Raw genomic sequence first — 23,717 nt, forward strand, 5'->3', positions numbered from 1 at the left:
AAACTAACAAAATATTTTCAATCATTTATAATTTCTATTTTTGTTAAACATATATTCCACTACATTGTACAAATATACAACTAGTTATATAAAATATTATGTTATTTAAATCTCTTAAAATTCAAGTTTATAACATATATATATATATATGTGTGTGTGTGTGTGTGTGTAATTAACGAAGGTGTGTGAAGCTAGGCTCAAACTAAGATTTTCCTTTCGAATTGAATGGTATAATAGTCAACGCAATAAGATAACTCTACACAACAAAGAACATATATCATGTTGGACAAACATCATATATCATGCTCAACAAAAACAAAATGAGATGATATTCTAGCAACGTTGACATGATGTAAATAAAATAACAGATTATCTTCTGTAAATATATACATTTATGTGTCAACTATTCATGGAGAGTGACATATCCAAAAATTCCTGCGACTAAGGGCATACAGTACATATTTACGCTATATTTTGCAAACTAGCTAGTAGTTGATAACAAATCATGTTTTATACATGACCACTTTGATGATCAATAGCGCATACTTATTAAGAGTTTCTTTTATTTAATAAAATAACTGATAAAAATAATTTCAAGAATGAATTACAAAACTCCGGTTCTCATCTTTTTTACTTCATTAAGTATATTCTTGTCCTCTCGTTTGTATTTTGTTTTGGTATGGGTTCATAGGTCTCAGGTTGTTTGACGTCACCACCGTTTAGTTGGATCATATGCCGACCTCACGTGATTTTTGATTACAGACTTTTTTTTTTAATGAATTATCGGTCCGATTATGAAACAAATCAAAACAAATTTGTTTATTTAAATTTTTTAAAAATAGAAATAATATCATTTTGTTTTTATATAACTTTCAAAATTGAAGTGGTCCAAATTTGTACTGAGTATATTGTTTCAAATCAGTTCGATTTTCAGATTCATTATGTGTGTATTTGAATCGAGCATTTTATGGATGGATTTTTAGCCTAAGAATTGTTTGGTACCACAAATACTTGTACTAAAAACAAATCAAACGCCGCCCTTCTAGTTATTCAGCACTAATGTTGAATGATCAAGGTCCCATTTAACATATGAATGCAAACATTTGAATCATCGTTCTTTTTATACATATTTGATTGTTTGTCATACATACATACATACATACATACATACATACATACATACATACATACACACACACATGAACTCTATTTACGTTCAACATTTCTATATCATCGGTTCTTCTTATTTCTATTGATTGTCTAGTCTATCTATTTAATACCTTTTCATTAAAAAAAATCACATATATCATCGGTTCTTCTTATTTCTATTGATTCACATGTGATTTTTTACGAAAGTCACAAAAATATTATATAAATTACTTTAATAAAACAATAAATATTTTACATGAAAAACTAAATCACGCTTATTTTAAATGTCATAAAAAAAAATTAACCATTCTTAAATCACGGAAATTATAAAAAAAAAATCTTAAATAAGTATTTTAATTAATTGCATCAATAAACCCATATAGAAATAAATGAATTTATATGTATAATCCATGTGTAACAAATGACACATGTTCTTTTACCAGATTTTAAAGAGAAATTTATTTAAGACATTATTTAAATAAATGATTGGCTGAGATTTATTCTCTTATTTTTTATTGAAAGGATAGAGAAAAAACCAGGGGACGGAGGGGCCTTTGGGGGGTCAATGCCCTATGATTTTTTATCTTTTAGGTAGATAAAACTTAGTCCACTATATTAAAGATTTATTTTTTTCATTTCTCATTATATACAGTCACCACGGTTAAAAGATATATGTTCCGCTACTGTGAAAAAACGATTTAATGTGTAAAATATCAACATTTCAAATGTTACTGATATTTATGTTCAGTAAATTAAAATCTCATGGTATAATAATAATAATAATAATAATAATTATTATTATTATTACATAATTTTGTGGTTAATATATATTTTTTTGATTAATCTGGATATCCAACCCGCTATATGCGAGCCGACTAATCCTAGGACGACCACATGCTTTGCAGATAGCTCGGAGTCACTGCATTTGAACCTCCGTGCTCACAAGGGGATTTTTATTCTTTCTTGGATTTGAACCTGAAACCTTCAAGTACTTTTAACATTTGGAACCAAACTCAAACTAATCAGACACCACTCTTATTGTTTATAAATTACATTTTACTATGTAATAAACAAAAATTTCGTTATTTTTATTTTCTCAATGCGTTTTTCCAAATAAAAGTCGGTAAAAGTAATAAATGACATGGAGGGCATGTTATAAAGAGTCTGATCTGTCATAAATGGCCACTTGTCCAATCTCTGTGGTACCAATTGGATAAGGATAATGTATTTATACGGAAATTTGATCGAATAAACTTATTATTTTCTAATCATTTCTCTTCGAACTTTATCAAAAAGTTACTAAAATACTCAGATCCGTAAATATTACGAGCCCATTAAACGATAAAATTTTAAAGTTTTTTTTTTGTTCCAGGTCCGTAATTATTACGGATTCGGCCCAAAAACCATTTTTCTTGAATCAATAATGCTAAATCCGTAAGCGTCCACCTTGGGGGTTTCATAGAAAAATGGACTTTGGGTCGAATCCGTAATAATTGCAGATCGATGGTTATGGACCTAGCCAAAAACGTTGGTTTTTTTGTCGTTTACTTATTGCGGATCTGAGTATTGTGGACCTAGTGACTTTTGGGTAAATTCTGGATAGAAATGGTTAGGGAGTTAATTTGGTTGTGGAATATGGTTATTTGAGTCAATTTCTCATTTATAAGGATATTTAAATGACCATATTTAAAAAAGAGACCTTCCTTTCTGGAACATCATACCGTACGGGTCCCGCGATTATTATGAAAGCGCATGTATTATTGGAAGAGGAGCAGTAAGCCGGTAATCTGACTTCATTTATAGAAGGCTTTCACGTCTTTCTCATTAAGACAATCAACAAAAACATGTGTTTGACCACAAAGGTGGTGCCTGATTGGTTTGAGCTTAGCTTTAAAGGTCAAAAGTGCCAAGAGGTCCCAAGTTCAAATCCAAGAAGAAACAAAAATCCCCTTGTGGCGACGGAGGTTCAAATGCGGTGACTCCGGGTTATCTGCAAAGCAGGTGGTCGCCCTGAGATTAGTCGGCTCGCATAGCGGGTTGGATATCCAGGTTAATAAAAAAAACATGTGCTTAATTAAATTATTACACTGATAAAGTTAATAACAACGGGAGATGGGTCGTTGAACTGGGGTGGACGCCTTTGAAGGAGTAAAGTAGCTCAAACTGAGATTCTTCTCGTGAACATATAGTAATGATCAGGGTTTGTACGTGAGATTGTGAGATTAACAGATTAAACTAGAATGGAATTTATCGTAATGATATGGGAATCACTTTCTGATGCAGCGGAACGTAAGTGAAAACAGAACAAGGTTATCAGAAAAACTTCAATATCATTCAATCATTAATAAAGGTGAGAAGATGCCCTTTTATAGGTGAATCCGATTTTCGCATGTAAGCCAATATTTCAAAATTCAAAAAACCGAAAACTAAACGGATTGATTATTTCCTAAAATAGAGATGTGATGATCAGATGTTGTTTATTTCACGCGATCTGCTTATTAAACACAATTAGTCTAAATCTTCGGAGTCGAGTTCAAGGACCCGGGTGAAGAAATTTGGGCCCAGAACATAGATCAATTTGCCATAGGGCGTTTTGAAAATGTTTGGCCGTTGCGAATTTTCCGTGCATATCTTGTCGGTCAGGTAAATCCAGATGGACTGAAAATTATTGCCTTTTCATATAAGTTGAGTTTTTTTCCCCCCGACGCATTGCTTTAATCTCTTCAAAAACTCCAATAAGATATCTGGTTTTTTTTTTGTCAAATAATAACTTAATTTTATATTGGGTTTAATCGTTTGAAAAAACTCCAGAATTTATGAGATCTATTAGGTCCACAATTTAAAATAATTAATGTTGTAACTAACGAGATATTTAATGCATTTTTAGGAAAAATTTAAATTCCATAAATACACACACATATGTATATATATATAGGGTTGGGTTCACGTGAGACCAGCCTGTTTTCGTGAGACCCGTGAGACCACATTTTTACACGTAAACTTCACAGCAAAAACGCTGTGAAGGTTTAAAAAAAAGTCGAACCTTCACAGCAAAAACACTGTGAAGGTTTTAAAAAGTTACCTTCACAGCATTTTGCTGTGAAGTTTCAAGTGTAAAATGTTGGTCTCACGGGTCTCACGAAAACAAGTTGGTCTCACATGATCCCAAGTCTATATATATATATATATAGGGGAGCGATCAAATGCAAACCACTCAATTTGTACAAACCGTGCAAACCGCATTCAACCAATCATAATTTTTCATTTTGTTCATTTTTTTGTAATTATGAGAGGTTGATTAATCATTTTTATTGTGGAGGGTATTAATCATAGATATTATCATCTTCATTATTTTAATTTTAGAGAAATACATGAAACAGTTTCATTAATGTTATAGAAATACATGAAACAGTTTCATTAAGTATTATATGAAACAATTTCACAACCATATATGAAACAACTTCATCAAAAAAAGTATTATATGAAACAATTTCACAAGATTAAACAATTTCATGAAAAAATTTCATAAGATTAAACAATGAAATCGACAGATGAAGGTGGTTTGCACGGTTTACACAAATGAGGGCGGTTTTCATATGATCACTCCTATATATATATATATATATATATATATATATATATATATATATCTAAAACGTCTTAATCATGATGAATGAATTTTCATCATTATTCATTATTATCCAAATCTTAATAAATAAACTTTCATAATTTCAAAAAATATCTTACGGGTTGTTTACTAAATACTTATAATACCGGGTAAACACTTACTGATATCACTTACTTAACAATTGGGCATGGAAATTACCGAAAATCTTATCCTATAAGAATCATAGCAAAAACTGAGATTCTTATCTAATAAGGTAAGGGAAAAGACTCTTACCCGATAACCGCATACCAGATTTTAAAAAGCTTATCAATAGTTCATTTTGATAGTTGTGTAATGTTATATTGCTGGTAAACGTTTATCGAATAAACGACACATTATTTGATTAATTTATACTAATTAAAAGGTTTGTGTGTGTGTGTGTGTTACGTGGAGACATTTTATACCGATGATTAAAATATAAACAAATATGGAGGGTTCCAAGAATAGGTGGGGTGGTAAGAATTGCCAGATAATATCCGATTTTTTTTCTTAATTTGGAAATGAGATGATATCTGAATTTCAAACGTGTAGGATATGGGTACCCCACCAAACAATTATATATGTCATCAAACCATGTGCTTTTCAACTGTCCTTGTTTTTCCAATCATACATATTCATTATTAATTAATTTCTTTTTTTACACATATACAATTATATATATATATATAGAGAGAGAGAGGGAGAGAGAGAGAGGGTAAAGAGGTGAGTTATTATGCAATCTTTTACATTTGTACAATCAATACAACTCATTGTTCATTAATTTGATGAATATGTGATTTTATAAAAGTTTTTATTATTTCATAGTATAAAGTATTGATCATAATTAATGAATTCTAGTCATCTTCTATAAATATTCAAATTATAATAAATGAACACTCATCATTTCTATAAATATCTCAATTAATTGGTTTGCATTGGTTGTACAAATAGACATGGTTGCATTTGAAATATTATATATATATATATATATATATTGTTTCAAATACAACCCATCATATTTGTATAATCAATGCAACCTAATCAATTGAGATATTTATGAAAATGAGGAGAGTTCATTTACTATGATTTGAATATTTGTGGAAGATGACTGATGTTCATTAATTATGATCAATACTTTATATTAGAAAACAATCAAAACTTTTATGAAATCACATATTTATCAAATTAAATGGACGGTTGAGATTGAGTTGTATTGGTTATACAAATATAAAAAGTTGTATAATAACACACTTATATATATATATATATATATGTGTGTGTGTGTGTGTGTGTGTGTGTGTTATACTTAGAAACTCAAATATATATATATATATATATATATATATATATATATATATATATATATAACAAAAAGAGTATGAGTTTATGAGTTATAAAATACAATTCATTAGCTCTTCAGATATATATGTATATGTGGTTATGGATTTTGAATAGATTTCGGTTTAGGGAGTTCGATGAAAAATAGGAAGATGGTTGTTTGTTATGAGATATATGCAGCTTAGTTTACGGCTATGTCTTGCTTAACTTTTATAGATTTTAGTCTATAAAAATCGAGTGATTTACCAATTTGTAGCTATTTATCTATTGCTATAATTGGTAGATTTTTCATATTTGTTCTTCCACGCTTCAACGTTCTAACTTGAAATGAAGTGGGTTCAAAACGCATCCAACTCGAAGGATAAATCACTTACCAACAAATATTACTAGCTATTGGAAAAGGCACAATCTTGCCTACCAGAAAATGAAAAAGAAAATATACAATAAAAGCAATAAGTGTTCATAAAACAACATAATAGCCTCTTTAGGTCACAAACATCACAGATGAACAAGCCTTGAAAACTACCACAGTCCGATTCGGTATGGTCTTTTGAGCTATTTTCACTAAAATGTACGGTTGTTGTAATGAGTCTAGATAAGAGAAATTGGTGAAAGAAAAAGAAACAAAAGACATCTACTGCATCTGACAGAACAATCCATTTACTGTTCAGGTGGTTGGGAATGAACGACCATCTCAAGACCACATCGGAGTCTTGAAAGGATTCACCCTGGAATAAAAAGTGTAATAATTTTAATATATGCAGCATTTCATGATTTATAAATAATATAAAAAGTCAAAACTTAGGTTAAAAACGAAAATATTGAAAGAGTAAATTGCATCTTTTGTCTCAGTGATTTGTCGATTTTCTTGGTTTGGGTCCTTACAAAATTTTTATTACAAAAAACCTCAAAAATGCATGGTTTTTGGTTCTTGACCCCAACTCTATTAGGTTGCCTCCCGTCAAAACCCCCCATGCGACTTGCATATGAGGGCATTTTGGTCTTTTCACTCACTTTTTTGTATTATTAGATTTGTTATATTTTACTATACCACCACCACCATCTGAACTGGACCGCCACCATCTCAAACCACCCATATATATATTTCAGCTCAGTACCACCATAAAGATCTCATCTAAAAGCAAATACAAACATTGAATAATAAGCATCCCAGGAAAATTAAGCAAATCAAAATCAAAATACAGTAAATTAAATAAAGGCATCTCAAGAACATCATAATATATTTGAACAAACATTAAAATCAACACCCTAAAATCATACCCCAAATTAAACCTTAAAATCATACCCTAAATCAAATCCCAAAAGCAAAACCAAAACCAAAATCCAAACTCAAATGGAACCCTTAAAACCATGATGATGACAATGGAGAAGAAGAAGAAACATCATGCCTTGGATTAGGTTATGAATTTCAATTCTGCAACTGAAACCCTAAATCTGGTTCTTTTTTTAAGAACTCATGAAAAACTTTATCGAGTTCTGTTTGGATCTGATTTAGAACAAATGCATCTCTATGGACGTTGATTCTTGATTCAGTTTCAACTTATAGAGAGATAGAAGAAGAGATGTGGATGCCTTTGCCACCATCATCAAACTTCGTTACCATGCGAGCTTCCATCCGAACTTTCACCGGTGAAGGTGGATTTTGAGATGGGAGGCTTGAGAGAAGAAAGAGATAAGGAGGGAGGGGTGAGAGAGAGAGAGAGATTGGGATAACATAGTTCTTTTAGGTTAAAGAGAGGAATAGTCTAAAAAGACAATGATACCCTCATGTGCAAGTCACATGGTTGAGTTTAGCGGAAGAGAAACTAACGGCGTTTGCCTCACGAACTAGACCCGAGAATTTTTGCATACCATAGTGTTTTTTTTGCAACAAATGTTTTTGAAGCATCCAATCTGAAAAGATCAACAAACTATAGGGATCAGAAATGCAATTTACTCATTGAAATCTTATATGGGATTGTCACGGTGGTGATTTGGTTGATAAATAGCAATTAGGGTTGGGTTCACGTGAGACCAAAGGTTTTTTGTGAGACACGTAAGACCAATTTATGTTTATTGATCAACTTTATAAGCTAATGATCTAATGGTTTAAAGTTGCACGGTTTTGTGATTATTGATAAGTCTCGTGGCGTTTATGAATGTTTAGATTGTCAGATTGTAGATCTAATCCACTGGTTGAGAATTGGTCCTACGGATCTCATGGAAAACCTTTGGTTTCACATGATCCCAAGTCATAGCAATTAATATTTCATTTTAGTGTAGATTTTCATACAAAAATGAAGCTAAATACATTTTATGTAGAAAGGATGAGTAAAACCATTTAGAGAGAATCTAATTTATTGCTTCCAAATCAATCCCTTTAAAATCGAGTCGGTCGGTCATCGTCCCGACCAAAATCCCAAGACTAATCTTGGACTCGGTAACCGGCCCCAGTCCTAAACCTGCTTTTTAAAAAATATTTTTTTAATCATTTTATACAAAAATGTTCTTACAATTTAGAAAATTGTAGTATTGAAATACAATTTAAATAATACATTTACCTGAAATAATCTATTTTTTTTTTTGAAAAGAGAATTTGAAAATCTTGTAAAAGATATGAAAAACTAAGTATTACAATTAATAAAGACTTTTAAAATAAAAATAAAAAATAGGTCTTGTACATAACTGGCACCGGTCCCATTGCTAGTCCCGCACCAAATCAGACTTTGAAAATTCGTAAAATTTGTTACTGATTCTGGACTATCGGATCAATAACTAAACCCAATCGGTCCAGACCACTTTTGTCATCAGTAGACGGTGGCACCATGGTGGTAAGTAGAAATGGTGGAGAATCGAGATCGGGACCGGCTCGGCTCGAAGGCAATTGGGACCGATTTGATACCGCCATTTAAAGACCGGTTACGGTTTTCATCAAAAAATAAGGTCTGGCCCGGACCGGGACCGGTTATGGGCCCGTTCTAGGACCGGCCCGATTAATTTTTTAAAAAGTCGTTGCCCAACGCTCATATGACTTTCTATATTTTTTTTTTCATTTTTGACCACTTTATGTTTCATATACCCGTTATACACGATATATAATTCACATGGTGTATATAGGGGAATATATCAACTCACAAATACAAAAAATGTTCACAATTCTCGCTGTAATTCGTGATTTCGACTCGTATTCAATTTCGATTTTTAACAACTCCTACTTCTCATCTCTTTCTGTCTTTCCTTTTAAGTGTATTTGATCGGGTCAATCATATATTTTTGAATGTATTAAAATAAGATTTTAATTTATATAAAACCTAGGACCGGTATTTTGGGTTATAAATATTAGGCCGAGAATAACTTAGCTGAAATAGATAATGGGCTTAACCACTATTGTTGTGAGTTGTGAATGGGCCGTTTTTCTTATCAGTTGTTGGCTAATGGGTTACGACTTACGAGTCATTAGTCCATTTTTTATTTGCCCCTCCCAAATTTAGTGGTGGCAAAAAACCGGTCTCAAGCTGGGTCGGGCCGGTCCCGATCAGTCCCAAGGTTCCACATAATTGGTCATAACCGGTCCCAGTGTAACCGGTATCGGTCCCGGTCCCGGTCGAAAAGATGAAGACCGGTCAAGACGAATCAAACCGGTTATGGGGTCTCGATGGGTCACTCAAATACACTTTAAAAATGCATTTTAATATAATTAAAATTACGTTGTCTTAAAAAAAATACATTACAAAATTATTTAAAAATACAGTTATTTATAAAATTATCAGAATTTTCAGGCCGGTCTCGGTCCCACGAAACTACCAAAAACCCCAATTGGTCCCGGTTTTTGGTCCCATAACTGGTCCTTTGCCGGTCCCGGTTTCAGTCCTCCGACAGTCCCGGACTGGGCCGGGCCAGGCCAGGCCGATTTGGCCATCACTACTAGTCCCAATTAAAAAACATACTCCTTGCATCTATGATAAAACTCTCTCAAACAAAAATATTCACAATATATACAGACAGATTAATCCACACAAACCGCTTTATCCATACAAGATGAAAACCAACAAAACAACCCCTAAAGTAGGTTTAAAGAAAGCCAAAAAGGGCTAAGTATCTTAATAAACTGTTTTATATGACTTAGGTTAACAGGACCAAAAACTAAAAGTGATGAAATAAGTTTAAAGAACACTTTTACGTGTTCTAATAAGTTTTTAAGACATTTTAAAATAAAGTATCATATTAGTTTTTTATGACATAATTTCAAAAATATCATATAAAAACAATTATCCTATAAAAAATACGTTTATAGAGAAGTGTTATGTAAAAAAATGTTATTTTATTTTAATGTACTCTAAAAACTTGTTAAAAAAATGTCATATAAACTTATTACAACATTATGACGAACAATTATTTGGTCTTATAAACTTAAGCCGTTGGTAAATTAATCTATTTTAACCCCAAAGGATGTGACTAGAATACTTTGTAAAACTTAGGTTTATAAGACAAAACTATAAAGCATGAACTGGAAGGATAAGTCGTGTACTAAAAGACGTTACTAGCTATGGTACAAGGCGCAAACTTTTCTACCGGGAAATGCATAAAAACGAGCAGTAAAAGCATAAAGCATTCATAAACCATCGCATAGCCTCTCTGGGACACAAACATCACAAACGGAAGCCATAAAAACTACCATCGTTCAATTTGGGGTAGTCTATAGTTCACGACTTTAGCTACTTCACTAACATGTATAACGTTGTTGCACAAGTCCAGATAGGAGAAACGGCGAAAATAAAGGAATGGAAAACGTCTCCTATACCGGACAAAACGATCCATCGAGTGTTCAGTTGGTTCGGAATGCACGACCAACTCGAGCCCTCACCGGAGTCTTGGAAGGATTCACCCTAGAAAAAGTAGAGCAACACTCTCTAATAAATGTAGCATTTCGATATTTATAAATAATAATAAAACAGACTCCAATAAACTAGATGAAGGACCTGTTTTGCAAAACCTACATGGATTTATGTTTTTCTACAAAATCATTTATCAACTTATTATAAGTCAGAAGGGTTTAACTTCTTCAAAAACTCTTTATTACCGGTTTGGCACCGGTATAAGTTGTTTMTCCAAACACTCAAAAATGCTTATTACCGGTGTTACACTGAAATAAGTCAATAAGTTGTTTTTATAAGCAATCCCAAACACCCCTAAATTGGTTCAAGTCTCCTTTTTAACACTGAGGATTTTTATAACTGTTTTTAGGGTTTCATAAAATTAATTCGACCTTGACATGCATTTATACCAAAAAGATTCACTTTGAAATGATTGCATGGATTCTCTTTTGCCATTACGTTAGTCGACCGACGCCCGACGACCAGTCATGGTCGAACGGGAGACGGTGTCACGTGAAGTACACGAGTCGTACTTGATACACCACAAGTGATGTATTAACGTACTCCTATATCAATATGTATTATAAAAGGACCGAAAAACCGTTCCAATGGAAGCACGTAGCAGTACTCGAGATTAGTACATTTGAGGAGTTTACGTCTGTAACTAATTTACTAACTGTTATCATTACGTTAAACGAACGGGTCTGAATGACACACGATGATTAATGAAATAAGATATGTATCGTGTTTTATATTTCATGCGTATTTCGAAACTATTTTATAACGAAATTAAAGTGTTTAGCATGTTTAATTACCTGATTTGTTGCCTTCCCAACCTCATGCCACAGCAATCTAGAGCCATAACTGCACTCTCTGCCTGCAAATCATGATCAACAAGATAACATGACTAAAAAAAGAATCCAAATGGGGTTTTTGTTGTCGAAATCGTCTGGATTTTGAGCAGTATTTCCGTTTGTATTCGACAAAGTGACTGTCCAGTTTTTCGACTATTACATGCCTCAAGATCTTCTTTAGAATACACGCATAAAAGCTCCTAGACAGCTAGAAGTATATCTTTGAGAACTCTCGATACTACAAATCGGGTTTATAAGACTCCAAAAATGTTCGAGCGTCGTGGTAGACTACTTTATAGGATTTAAGTTTATAGGACTAAACACTTATGTGTCTTGTCTAAAGGTGTTGTTATAAGTTTATATGATGCTTTTGAGGTTCTTTAAAAGCTTTTTAGAACACTTTTGAAACAAAGCGTCTTATTAGCTCTTTTACATGACATTATTTGAAAAAGTGTCTTATAAAACAAGTGTCTTGTAAAAAAATATTTTGTACAAGACATTATTTCAAATAATGTCGTATAAAGGGGTTAACAATACAATTTGTTTCAAAAGTGTCCTAAAATACTTTTTAAGACGCTTAAAAATGTCCTTTTTAACTTGTTATAACAATTTTTAGCTCAAATAGAACACCCAAAAGTTTGGTCCTATAAACCAAAGTCTTATAAAGTAGTATATTAAGATACTTAAACATTTTTTTAATTAACCTGGATATCCAACCCGCTATGCGAGCTGACTAATCCCAGGGCGACCACCTGCTTTGCAGATAGCCTGAAGTCACCGCATTTGAACCTCGGTGGCCACGAGGGGATTTTTATTCCTCCTTGGATTTGAACCTGGGACCTCTAGGTACTTTTGACCTTTGGAGTCAAGCTCAAACCAATCAGATAAAGTGCCTAGACACCAGATAAACCTCATTTGAAACAAGTGATTACACTTGGCTCAAATCTGGAATTGGAGATCAATGGGTGTTTATATACATTCAAGAAATTAGAGGAGGCTAGCACAAGATATACGATGATTTATGCAGGTATTCTCGTGTTTTCTTACTTAAACCCTGTTCACTAGAATTGGGTTAGGTGATCTTTAACCATAGAATTAATACGGAACTCGTAACGAGATAATTAATTACTTACCATCACAAACTCAACAAAAGCGATGCGCGTTGAATGAACTTTATCCCCCAAAAGCCTCATGCGAGAAACCTCACCGCATTTAGCTTCAAAGAAAGACTTCAGACCAGCTTGAGTAACCTGCATTCAGTCGTACAACGATCAATGAAATCTTCAAACCGTTACAGAAATAAAGAACTCTGATTCAATTAAGCTCAGCCTTGATTTTCTATGTAATCTGTGAACAAACAATGCTTAAATGTCTTAATGGGGACGAAAAAGATTCATATACAATACTTGCAAGGCAGGCTCCAAACCTGCTTGTCTATATTTGTACAGCAGATTGTCCTTGCACACTTCTCCCTCTCCTCTTCTGACTGAATGCCAACCCATTGATCAAGATCAGAAAACATAAACCATCAGTAATCAATTAAGACAAAAAAGGTGCTGGTTGAATCTCATTAGTACAACTGAACTGATTACCGATACCTGGGGTAGGAGGGCTGGATCGACTGGATGGATGGCAGTTTTGGAAGGCATAACCCTTATTTTAGAGGATCCCACCTTTATCCCAGACAGGCTGAGAGCTGCCCGTGCAGAGCCTGGCCGAACGTGCCATGCCCACCATTAATGACAGTATATATAAGAACTTACACAACTTTAAACACAGTTGTATATAAGAGGATCGATATAAAGCCACAATATCTAACTTACTCTCGTCTGAAAACTCAACAAACGCAAAACGCGGATTCGAAAATGGATCACCACAAACCCGACAGTCCAGAACCTTCGTAGCGACCATGATCACATGTATGTAACTCATAAAGGATGAGACTTTGCAGTAAGAAATTTTTTTCTCTATGATTTAATTAACTTGCAAATTATCAAAGAACTCCGAATATTATTGGGAAGTGATTAACTTATAACAAAGAACAAGAACTTACTTGTCCAAGGATGCTGAATAGGTCAGCAAGACGCTCTTCACTGACCTGTAAAAGGAGACAGATTATACCTTCATCTTTCCAAAGAAAGACAGCTTAAAAATGATCAGACAAGTAACTAATGTACACATTAAGCTACCAACTATGCCTGCTCACCTTATGATCAACTTCTGAAATAAACACAGTCCTTTGAGTACGATATCGATCTTCTCTTAGATCACTGAATGATCTCAATGCTTCGGTCAACCTTCTTCTGTCTTGGCTATAGACATTCCTATACTGGCATAACAAAAAAGAATGGAACTTGAGAGTTTTACAAGCAGATAGATAACAGCAATATTTCATGTTGCAAAGAATTGGGCCATTTTCAAAGACAGAAGAGTAATGTACAAAAATGGATTGTAAAATTTATTGGCGTAGCAACAAAAGATAACCTAAACAATATAGTTTTTATGATCGTTTCATGTTCGTGCACGTATTGGATATTCGATATATGGTTAATAACGATGATCAAGGATCGATGCTATCATACATGAGCTTCCATTTGGATCTTTGGAAACATGGAAACAGATGAAATTAGATTAGAGATAACAAGTGCTTATATTCTAAAACTTGAAAACACAACGAACAAGAAGTATGATCAGTCGTATATTGGAACATAAGAATATCAATAAACCCGTATCCATATCAAGATCAGATCACGACATCAAGCAAGTATGAATCTCGAATGGTGGTTTTGAAGCTTAAAATTGATCCGCAATTACACCCAATCTAGAATATGCAATGCTCATATCAGTTTCGAAAAATCGAAAGGCCAAGATATTTCCTTTAATTAGTTTCCACATATATTGCCATGAAGTTCTTACTTGATCTATCCAAATATCAAACACAAGTAAACAAATTTACAGCAACAAACAACATTTCAGTTTATATTTAGGACACAAGAGATCAAACCATTAATCAAGAAACAGTCTTTATGAGACAAAATCAGATTTGGTGATAAGAACCCATGGAAAAACCCTAAAAATGGAAGAGGATCAAACAACAATTATACAATCGGAAAGCACAAAACTAAAGAAACCCATCAATGTAAGACCAAAATTCAATTGGAAAAGATGAGATTGAGTGAAAATAAACTAAACAGAAGCAAGATCGAGAAATATACGTTGCCGCGGTCATAGGTGTTTGCATCAATCCGATGCGGATGCCCAGGAGAATTCTGATGAACAGGTGGTGCACGGCCGCTGTAATCGAGGGCCATCTGGTTCTGATCAATGAGAGTTTGAGAAGGAACGAATTCTTCAGCCATGGGATTCAGCCTCAGAGAAGGAAACATATGAACGATATGTTGCATGTTCAGTTGCGACCTTGAACGATCAGTGCTGTTTCCAGACACGAAATTGGTGACGACGGAACGGCGATCAGAATTAACAACAGCAAGAGAAGCAGCCACTGTTGGTTGATTTGTTGCTGCTACTTCACCAGAAACTTCACGAGCGCCGGCCATGGAGTCCAAACTGGCAAACTGCACCACCACAAAAGCCCAGATAAAAGAAAAGCTCAACTTCTTTATCAAGAAAGTGAAATCAAAACCCTAAATTCTCAAAACTCCAGAAAGAAAACAGCAAATATTCATCAAGAAAACAACTTACCGATGTATCTGATAACCCGGTTGCTGATAATTTAGCTCTCAGAGTATATAAAAGAGATGAAGGAATTGAAGAAAGGGTTTTCCTTCGGAATGATGTAAGGTTTGGAGGTTCCGGTTACCTAAATGAAAATGGATTCTCTCCGATGAACAGACAGACCCATCTAGAAGAACAGAAGTCAAAGGGAAATCTGATAATCGGTTGCTTAATTGAGAGAGAAATGGGGGTTTTAAACAGTCTTGTTGGAGTCTCTATGATTTGTAAGAACAACAGGTGGCATTGGATTTGGCTGTGCGCATCACCCTTCTCGTTTTTTTGTAAACTAATTAACACCATATGCATGGAGAGAGAGAGAGAGAGAGAGAGAGAGAGAGAGTTGAAAATGCATTGAATTCAGAATCTTGGAAAGCAGATGAGTTGGGAGCTTCTGTTGGTATAAAGCCTACTCTTTTCCGTACAAAAATACTTTTGTTTAAAATTAAAAATATGAAGTATTAAATTAGATGATATGAAATAAATTTATGAAGCCTTAAATTATTAGTATTTTTTTAGAATATGATAAATTTATAGAATATTTTAATATATAATATAATATTATTAAAAAATTTAAAATAAATAATCTGTTATAAGTAAACAATTTTTTTTATAGACTGTTACATTTAGTATTTCTTTATTTTAAATAAATTATAAAAAAATTATTAAAGATCTTTCGATCTTTTTTTAATAGAATTTTCAAATTAAATTTATCAAACAATCGTTTGAAGCATGGACCGATCTAGAGTGGAGCAAACGGTGGCACGTGCCACCGTATTATTCTTCTGTCAAAGGGTTAAAAAATTTAGGTTCGTGAAAAAGTGCAACCGTGTTAATTTGTTATGTGTTACTGTATGTATTTTGAAACTACAATGAGAACAAGTTTTATTTTGTAAAGTTGGTTTGCAAGGCTTTTGTTTCACCCTAAACCCAAGTTCGAATATTGTTAATGTCATTTTCTTAGTCAAATGGTGCCACTGTTTAAAAATAGTCAAATAGTATATTTTGAAAATTTTCTTATATTTGTTTTTTCTTATAATCAAATGGTGCTACCGTTTAGGGAAGAAAAAAAAAAAAAAAAAACTTTGAGGATCTCAAATCACAAAACTTTTGAAAATTTATTACAATTTAAAAAGGTTATTAAAAGTACTTTTTAGCATTAAAGAAGACACTTTTTTGTTAAAATCTTTCCAACTTTTTAATTAAAAAGTATTATACATATTAATTACATACAAATGATATTCATTTTCAGTCAAATTACATATATATATATATATATTATATAATTACAAAAAAAAAGTAACATAGTTTAACTTGATTCTTTTTTAGGTAATGTATTATCAAAACTTCTATTTTGGTATCTAAAATATAAAGTTTTAAACATTTAAATACTCAAGTAACCAATTGAAGCATTAATCGGTTATCATGCTGATGTGACGAGTGATGTGGGTATCCAACTTAGTATTATTTGCTATTCAACCCAACTTCATCCAATCACTCGTAACATCAACATGGTAACCAGTTAATGTTTCAATCAGTTACCCGGGTACTTAGATGTTTAAAACTTTACATCTTAGATATTAAAAACAAGTTTTAAAAGTGTGTTACCCCAAATAAAATTCAAGTTAAAATACGTTATTTTTTCATGCAATTTACTCTTTTAAGAAAAACTCAAAAACGCTTTAGATATCACTTTTTTCATTTAAATTATATTTTAAGCATCGTTTTGTTTGAAAAATAAAAATGAATTATGGTAATATTATGTTTGAGATAAATGCCACAATTTTTGATTTGATATTCTAATAGATTTACATGGATTGGTTTATATGTTTAGATTTAGTAAAGATCTTCAACAACAGACTAGTTTATCTCTGTGATCTCTGAGACTGGTTTTCACCCGCTGAGGCCAAGAGAGCCGTTTAGGGTATTTAAAACCTTGGTTTGAGATTTGAGGCAAACTTGGCTGTTTTGATTGTTTTTGTTAGATYTGGGACATAGATGGTATCAGAGCCATGTTTTTGTATTTCTATATCGTTTCAAACTCTGTTTTAACTCTGTCCTTCCCAGTTTTACGATTCATATGAATCTGTTTAGATCTGGAGGTGATGATACTGTTCATAACAGTATGACAGAGGAATATGATATTCCTCAAGATSTTGRTCTTCTTGATCACTGGACCATTCCCAGAGTTGAGCCTAAACTCATTTATAAAATAGGCACTTTTGAAAAGCTTGGTTTAAAACATATTGTTAAAACCACGGAATCTTCGATTCCACTTCATAAAGAAGAAATGATGATTCGTCTTTTAAATAAAAAAGATATCATGCCTTATTTCAAAACTCATAAGTTTTTACATATTGGTCTTGTTCAAATTGCCTTTAAACCGCTCACTCTTGTAGGATTACCTGAAAGTTTTCTTGCAGCTCTTAGAGATGGAAGAAAYCTWAAYTGGCAACAATCCTTAATTGGAATGATTCAATCCAGTTTGGCCCATGGCCCTGTTTATTTTGATGTTTATCCTAATCTGAGTTTATCTTTAACAGATGTTAATCTTCTGGATGCTTTAACATTAAATGTTAAAACTCATGGTTATAATTATACTCCAGGAACAGARGTTTTCTGTATTTGTTATCGAATATATTTCAAACCTTTATTTACTCTTAATCCCAGATGTAAAAGAGTTGATAAAGATATAAATGAGACTATTCTCATAGAAACCAACTATAATAGATCTAAGATCCAAACTCGTAGATCTATCAAATGAGATGAAATAGTTTTCCCTGAAGGATGGTTCCTAGATAGGAATATTCCTAGACAACCTATTGTTCAAAGTGATTTTAGTAATATCACTCAGACAGACGATGGTACTGTCTATGTTCAATTCGACGACCCTCGTAATATTTCTTATACTGAGACCAGACCTCTTTTAAGGTCTCAATCTTTATCCCATGGCAATCATAGCTTTATTTCCCCTTTCGGGACTAAAGCAAACCAACCTTCCGTAATCCAGCCTTCTAGGGCTTCGACCTCGTATTTACGAGACACTAGAGCTCATTCTTCTGAGCCAGAGGAACATATTGACTCCTCTTCACAACAGCCTTTTGATGAACTTAGAGTTCATAAAAATGGTATTGTTCATAACAATCCAGTTACTCAAGTAAGTAACAGACCACCTCATAGGGGGATAGAGACCATGTCTGACTTTAATCTATAGTTTTTTTTAATGAATTTTTCTTCTTCTAGAAGTTGGTTCACTAGTGAGGGAAAAATAGATTTCACTCATGGTTCTCCTGCTAGACAGCTTGTCTGCAAAGATTACTATGGTAATCCYAAATGGKCTCTTTTTAGAACCTGGTATGTTGAAAACTTTTCCAAGGAAGAAATTGCTAATTTCTCTGCAGAATTCTATGCTTTTTGCACAGAGAAAAATGAAACTTTTGCTTTTATTCCCTGGTTTTTCCATACTCATGTAAAACATTTTATAAATGTTCTTCAAAGRGATTATCAACTCCTTAATGGGGATATTAAATCCACTATGTATCCTCCTCAGTCTCCTTTTCTTATGAAAAACAATAATTCTTTTTTCAGATTCTCTGCTTTTTCCAATCTTATAAAAGATAACACCCTTACTGTTACTTCGTTACATATTAACGAACTTCTTGAAAAGCAGAATTATTCAAACCTTTTGTTAAAAATTATTGGAGAACATCTTTTTTCTATTGAGGATAATATCTCTTTAATTTTACAAAAGATCTCTCAACTTGAGACAAATCAGCAAAACCAAAACCATATTTGTCCTCCTGCTGATGATACTGCCTCCTCTTCTGAGACAGTCGTTTTAACCTCTAAAACTATTCAGCCTCCTCCTGAAATCATTGATTTTAAACTCAAATCCCCAGCTGAAGATTTTATGCAACAGCTTGATCAAAAACTTTCTCATTTGCATATTTCTAAGCCTTCCATTTCTATGCTTAATGAGGATATTCCTTCTGATAATTTGGATAATGATTTGCATAATAATCAAATTCATAAAATGAAATGGGCCAAGACTCCGAATCTWAATAAGTATTATTATMATCGCCCTAGTCCTTTGGATGTTCTTCATGAAGAACARGARTAYATTATTAATAATAGTTATAATGGTAAATGTATTTATGAATGGAACCTTGATGGGTTTGCTGATAAGCATATTTATAATATGGCTCATCGCATGTTCATGTATAGTACAGTTTGTAAGACCACAGGCAATAATGATAAGAATATTGCTAAAATGATTATAGCCGGTTTTACGGGCCAACTCAAAGGTTGGTGGGATAATTATATTCCCCAAACTCAGAAAGATCAGATTCTTGACTCTGTTAAGACTGAAAATGGAACAGAGACAACAAATGTTGTCTATCCTTTAGTCCTTACTCTTATAGAGCATTTTACTGGTAGATTTTCCGATAACAGTGAAAATATTCAGAYTTTAATCAGTAATCTTCGTTGTAAGACTCTTACTGAATTTCGTTGGTATAAAGATACGTTTCTTTCCCGTATCTTTGAATTGAAAGACTGTAATAACAGTCATTGGAAGGCTAAATTTATTGATGGCCTCCCTCATCTTTTTGCTGAAAGARTCCGTAAAATTCTCAAAAAGGACTCTGCTGTCGTCAATTATGATGATTATACTTATGGTCAACTGATCAGTACTTGTATTGCTGAAGGTCTTTCCCTTTGCAATGATTTGAAATTAAAGCATCAAATCCGTAAGCAAAATTTGCTTCAAAGAAAACAACTTGGTGATTTTTGTGACCAATTTGGTATGGAGGTTCCTTATAARAAACCCAAAAGAAAATTTCATAAATCTCGTGATAAGGATTCTGGTTATCGTCATTCTAGAAAACGGTTTAAAAGAAAAACTTTTGACAAAGATTTACAGAAATCTTCTAGAGTTGATGACTCTAAAAAACCTGATATTTCTAAACATAGAAAGTCTTTTAAAAATTCTCAAGGCTTTAAGAAAAACAAAATTGTTTGTCAAAACTGTGGCAAGATTGGCCATTCTTCAGCAAATTGTTGGACCAAGAAAAAGATTAATAACTTGAACATTGATCAAAGTACAAAAGATTCTCTTTTAAATATCTTCCTCAATTTCAAAAATTCTGATGAAGAGCCTGATTCTGTTTCCAATTCTAGCTCCATTGATGAGTCTGATGACTCTGCCGAGGATTCCTATTTATCTTCAGATTCTGAAGATTTCAAATCTTCTCCTTGTGATACTTGTGCTATTGGTCAGCCTTGTGCTAAGAACTGTCTCAATGTTATTCAAAATAACACTTCAACGGACAGCAATGATGAGTTTTATAAACTCCTTTCTCAATTTCAGGATCTAAATATCAATGTTTTAACTGATGAAAAGGTTTTAAAACTTTTACAAAAAATTAAAGATCCTACGATTTGTTCTGAGATTCTAGAAAATCTTGATTTTAATAAACCAAGTTCTAGCTCTACTATTTCCTCTCCTATCAACAATATTGATTACTCTATGAAAGAATTACATCGCCTTCTTCAGCATAAAAATTCTTCTTCCACGGCGATTTCTGTCACTGATCTTCATAAAGAAGTGACCATTCTCAAGTCTGAGATTTCKGCTTTAAAAGAAGACAATATTCTTCTTCATAAGCATCTTGCAATTGTTTCTGCAAGCCAAGACCTTTTAGTTAGGAACGCTACTTTTCATGTTCCAACTGAAGCACCTGAGCACCTGAACATATCTCTTCTTCTGCTTCCAATCAGCATTCTAATATTGAAACTCCGCCTTCTGATAATGCTACTCTCGCTACTATCAGCCGAATGATTACTCAAAAATGGTTTACCAAAATTACTCTTCTTATAGATGGTCATTTTCGTAAAGAGTTTTTAGCTATGATTGATAGTGGTGCCGATTTGAATGTTATACAAGGACTTATTCCCAGTCGGTTTTTTGAAAAAACCTCTTGCTCCCTTTCTCATGCAGGGGGTGGTGCTCTTGATATCAAGTTTAAACTTTCCAATGCAAAAATTTGCAATCAAGGTTGTTGCATTACGACCGACTTCCTTTTGACCAAGGCTATTTCCCATGAAATTATCCTGGGTCTTCCTTTTATTTACCAACTTTATCCTATAACTCGAATTGATGAGCATGGTCTTACAGGTACTTTCAATCAGAAAGCCCTTACCCTCAAATTTATTGAACCACCTGTTAAAAGATTTCTTGACATTCTTCAAGACCGTATTGATCGCAAAACCTTTCATCTTTATTCTCTTAAAGAAGAAATATCTGCTTTAACTATAGACGACAAGCTTTCTAACCCCCGTCTAAAATCCAAGATTGATTTCATCCACAATGATTTCTCTCTTAGCATTTGCAATGACCATCCCAATGCTTTTTGGGACAGAAAGAAACACATTGTTTCTCTTCCTTATGAAGATGATTTCTCTGAAATCAATATTCCTACCAAGGCTAGACCTTGTCAAATGAATTCAGACTACCTTGTTCTTTGTAAAACCGAAATCGGCAGCCTTCTTGAGAAAGGCCTTATAAGACCTTCGCAATCCCCCTGGTCTTGTACTGCATTTTATGTTAATAAACATTCAGAGCAGGAAAGAGGTATTCCTCGTCTTGTTATTAATTATAAACCCCTTAACAAGGTTTTAAAATGGATTAGACATCCTATTCCAAACAAAAAGGATCTTCTTGATCGTCTTTTCCAAGCCCTTATTTTTTCAAAATTTGATTTAAAATCTGGTTATTGGCAGATCCAAATAGCCGAAAAAGATATTTATAAGACGGCTTTTAATGTTCCAATGGGACATTATGAATGGAAGGTTATGCCCTTCGGTCTTAAAAATGCTCCCTCTGAATTTCAGCARATTATGAATGACATCTTTTATCCCTACAGTAATTTTATTATTGTTTACATTGATGACATTYTGGTTTTCTCTAAAGACATTGAGAGTCACTTTAAACACCTTAATATTTTCAAGACTCTGGTTATCCAAAATGRYTTAGTCATATCTAAACCCAAAATGTCTTTATTTCAAACTAAGATTAGATTTCTTGGTCATGACATTGAAAAAGGAACGATTATTCCTATCCAACGCAGCATTGCTTTTGGTGATAAATTCCCTGACCAAATTCTTGACAAAACTCAATTACAACGATTTTTAGGAAGCTTGAATTATATTTCTGCTTACATTCAAGATTTAAGTCATTATACTTCTCTTCTTTATGATAGACTTAAGAAAAAATCTTGTTCCTGGACTGATAGTCATACTTTAGCAGTTCAAGAAATTAAGAAAAAGGTTAAAAACCTCCCCTGTCTTATGCTTCCAAATCCTCTTTGGAACAAAATTGTTGAGACTGATGCCTCTAACATAGGATATGGAGGAATTCTTAAACAAATTGATCCCATCTCCAAACAAGAATTTCTTATTCGTTTTTATTCTGGAAAATGGAAAAATGCCCAGCTTAACTACTCTGCTGTAGTTAAAGAACACTTTGCTATTGTTAAGTGTGTTCTTAAATTTCAAGAYGATYTATATAATCAAAAKTTTTTAATMAAAACTGATTGTAGCTCTGCTCAATTTATGTTTAAAAAAGATTTTAAGCATGATGTTTCTAAGCAGATGTTTGCCAGATGGCAAGCCCATCTTGCTCCTTTTGATTTTGATATACAGCATATTAAAGGTAAAGATAATCATTTGCCTGATTTCTTAACCCGTGAATATCTTTCTTAAATGTTTAGGTATCGTGGAGATCATTCAAATGAACGTCGCATGAGCTCGTTCAGCTCTTACTCCTCTTATAGAGGAGCTGGCAGCTCTTCCCATGGAAGAGGACGTGGTGGCAGACATCCCTCTAATAGAGGAAGAGGTCCTAATGTAATTGCCCAGATGGGTAAACAAAAGCTTATAGCTTCAGACTTATCACATGATAAGGATCACGATACTCCTGGATTCTTGTATGATATTCCAGAAGACCATCCGTTAGCCAAGGCATACCTTGACTATTCTAAGGAAAAGAAGGCCAAAGAATCTTTGGCAGCTGCAAATTCTTTTGCCAATATTAGTAAGGAAGATTCCTCTAATTCTCAATTTCAG

The 23,717-nt window shown here is 33.2% G+C and overlaps 1 protein-coding gene across 1 annotated transcript; it reads right to left on the reverse strand.

Moving 5' to 3' along the window:
• Positions 1-10,958: 10,958 nt before the first annotated feature.
• LOC112500461 (polyadenylate-binding protein-interacting protein 9-like) lies at positions 10,959-15,418 on the reverse strand. Its single transcript, XM_025103956.1, has 9 exons — positions 15,077-15,418; positions 14,068-14,190; positions 13,915-13,959; positions 13,685-13,757; positions 13,460-13,572; positions 13,288-13,347; positions 12,995-13,111; positions 11,823-11,884; positions 10,959-11,019 (listed from the first exon to the last, which is right to left on the reverse strand). Exons 1-9 carry the CDS (start codon positions 15,416-15,418, stop codon positions 10,959-10,961), a joined length of 996 nt encoding a protein of 331 aa, XP_024959724.1.
• Between the last annotated feature and the right edge of the window lie 8,299 nt (positions 15,419-23,717).

This window comes from Cynara cardunculus (assembly GCF_001531365.2).
Source record: "Cynara cardunculus var. scolymus isolate 2C chromosome LG 17, CcrdV1, whole genome shotgun sequence".
Taxonomy (NCBI): domain Eukaryota; kingdom Viridiplantae; phylum Streptophyta; class Magnoliopsida; order Asterales; family Asteraceae; genus Cynara; species Cynara cardunculus.

Coding starts and splice junctions, on each gene's coding strand:
- LOC112500461 (XM_025103956.1), bottom strand. CDS start 15,418: ATGGCCGGCGCTCGTGAAGTTTCTGGTGAAGTAGCAGCAACAAATCAA. Junction 14,191..15,076: donor ACACCTATGACCGCGGCAAC/GTATATTTCTCG, acceptor TTGTTATGCCAG/TATAGGAATGTCTATAGCCA. Junction 11,020..11,822: donor TTGGGAAGGCAACAAATCAG/GTAATTAAACAT, acceptor TACTTTTTCTAG/GGTGAATCCTTCCAAGACTC.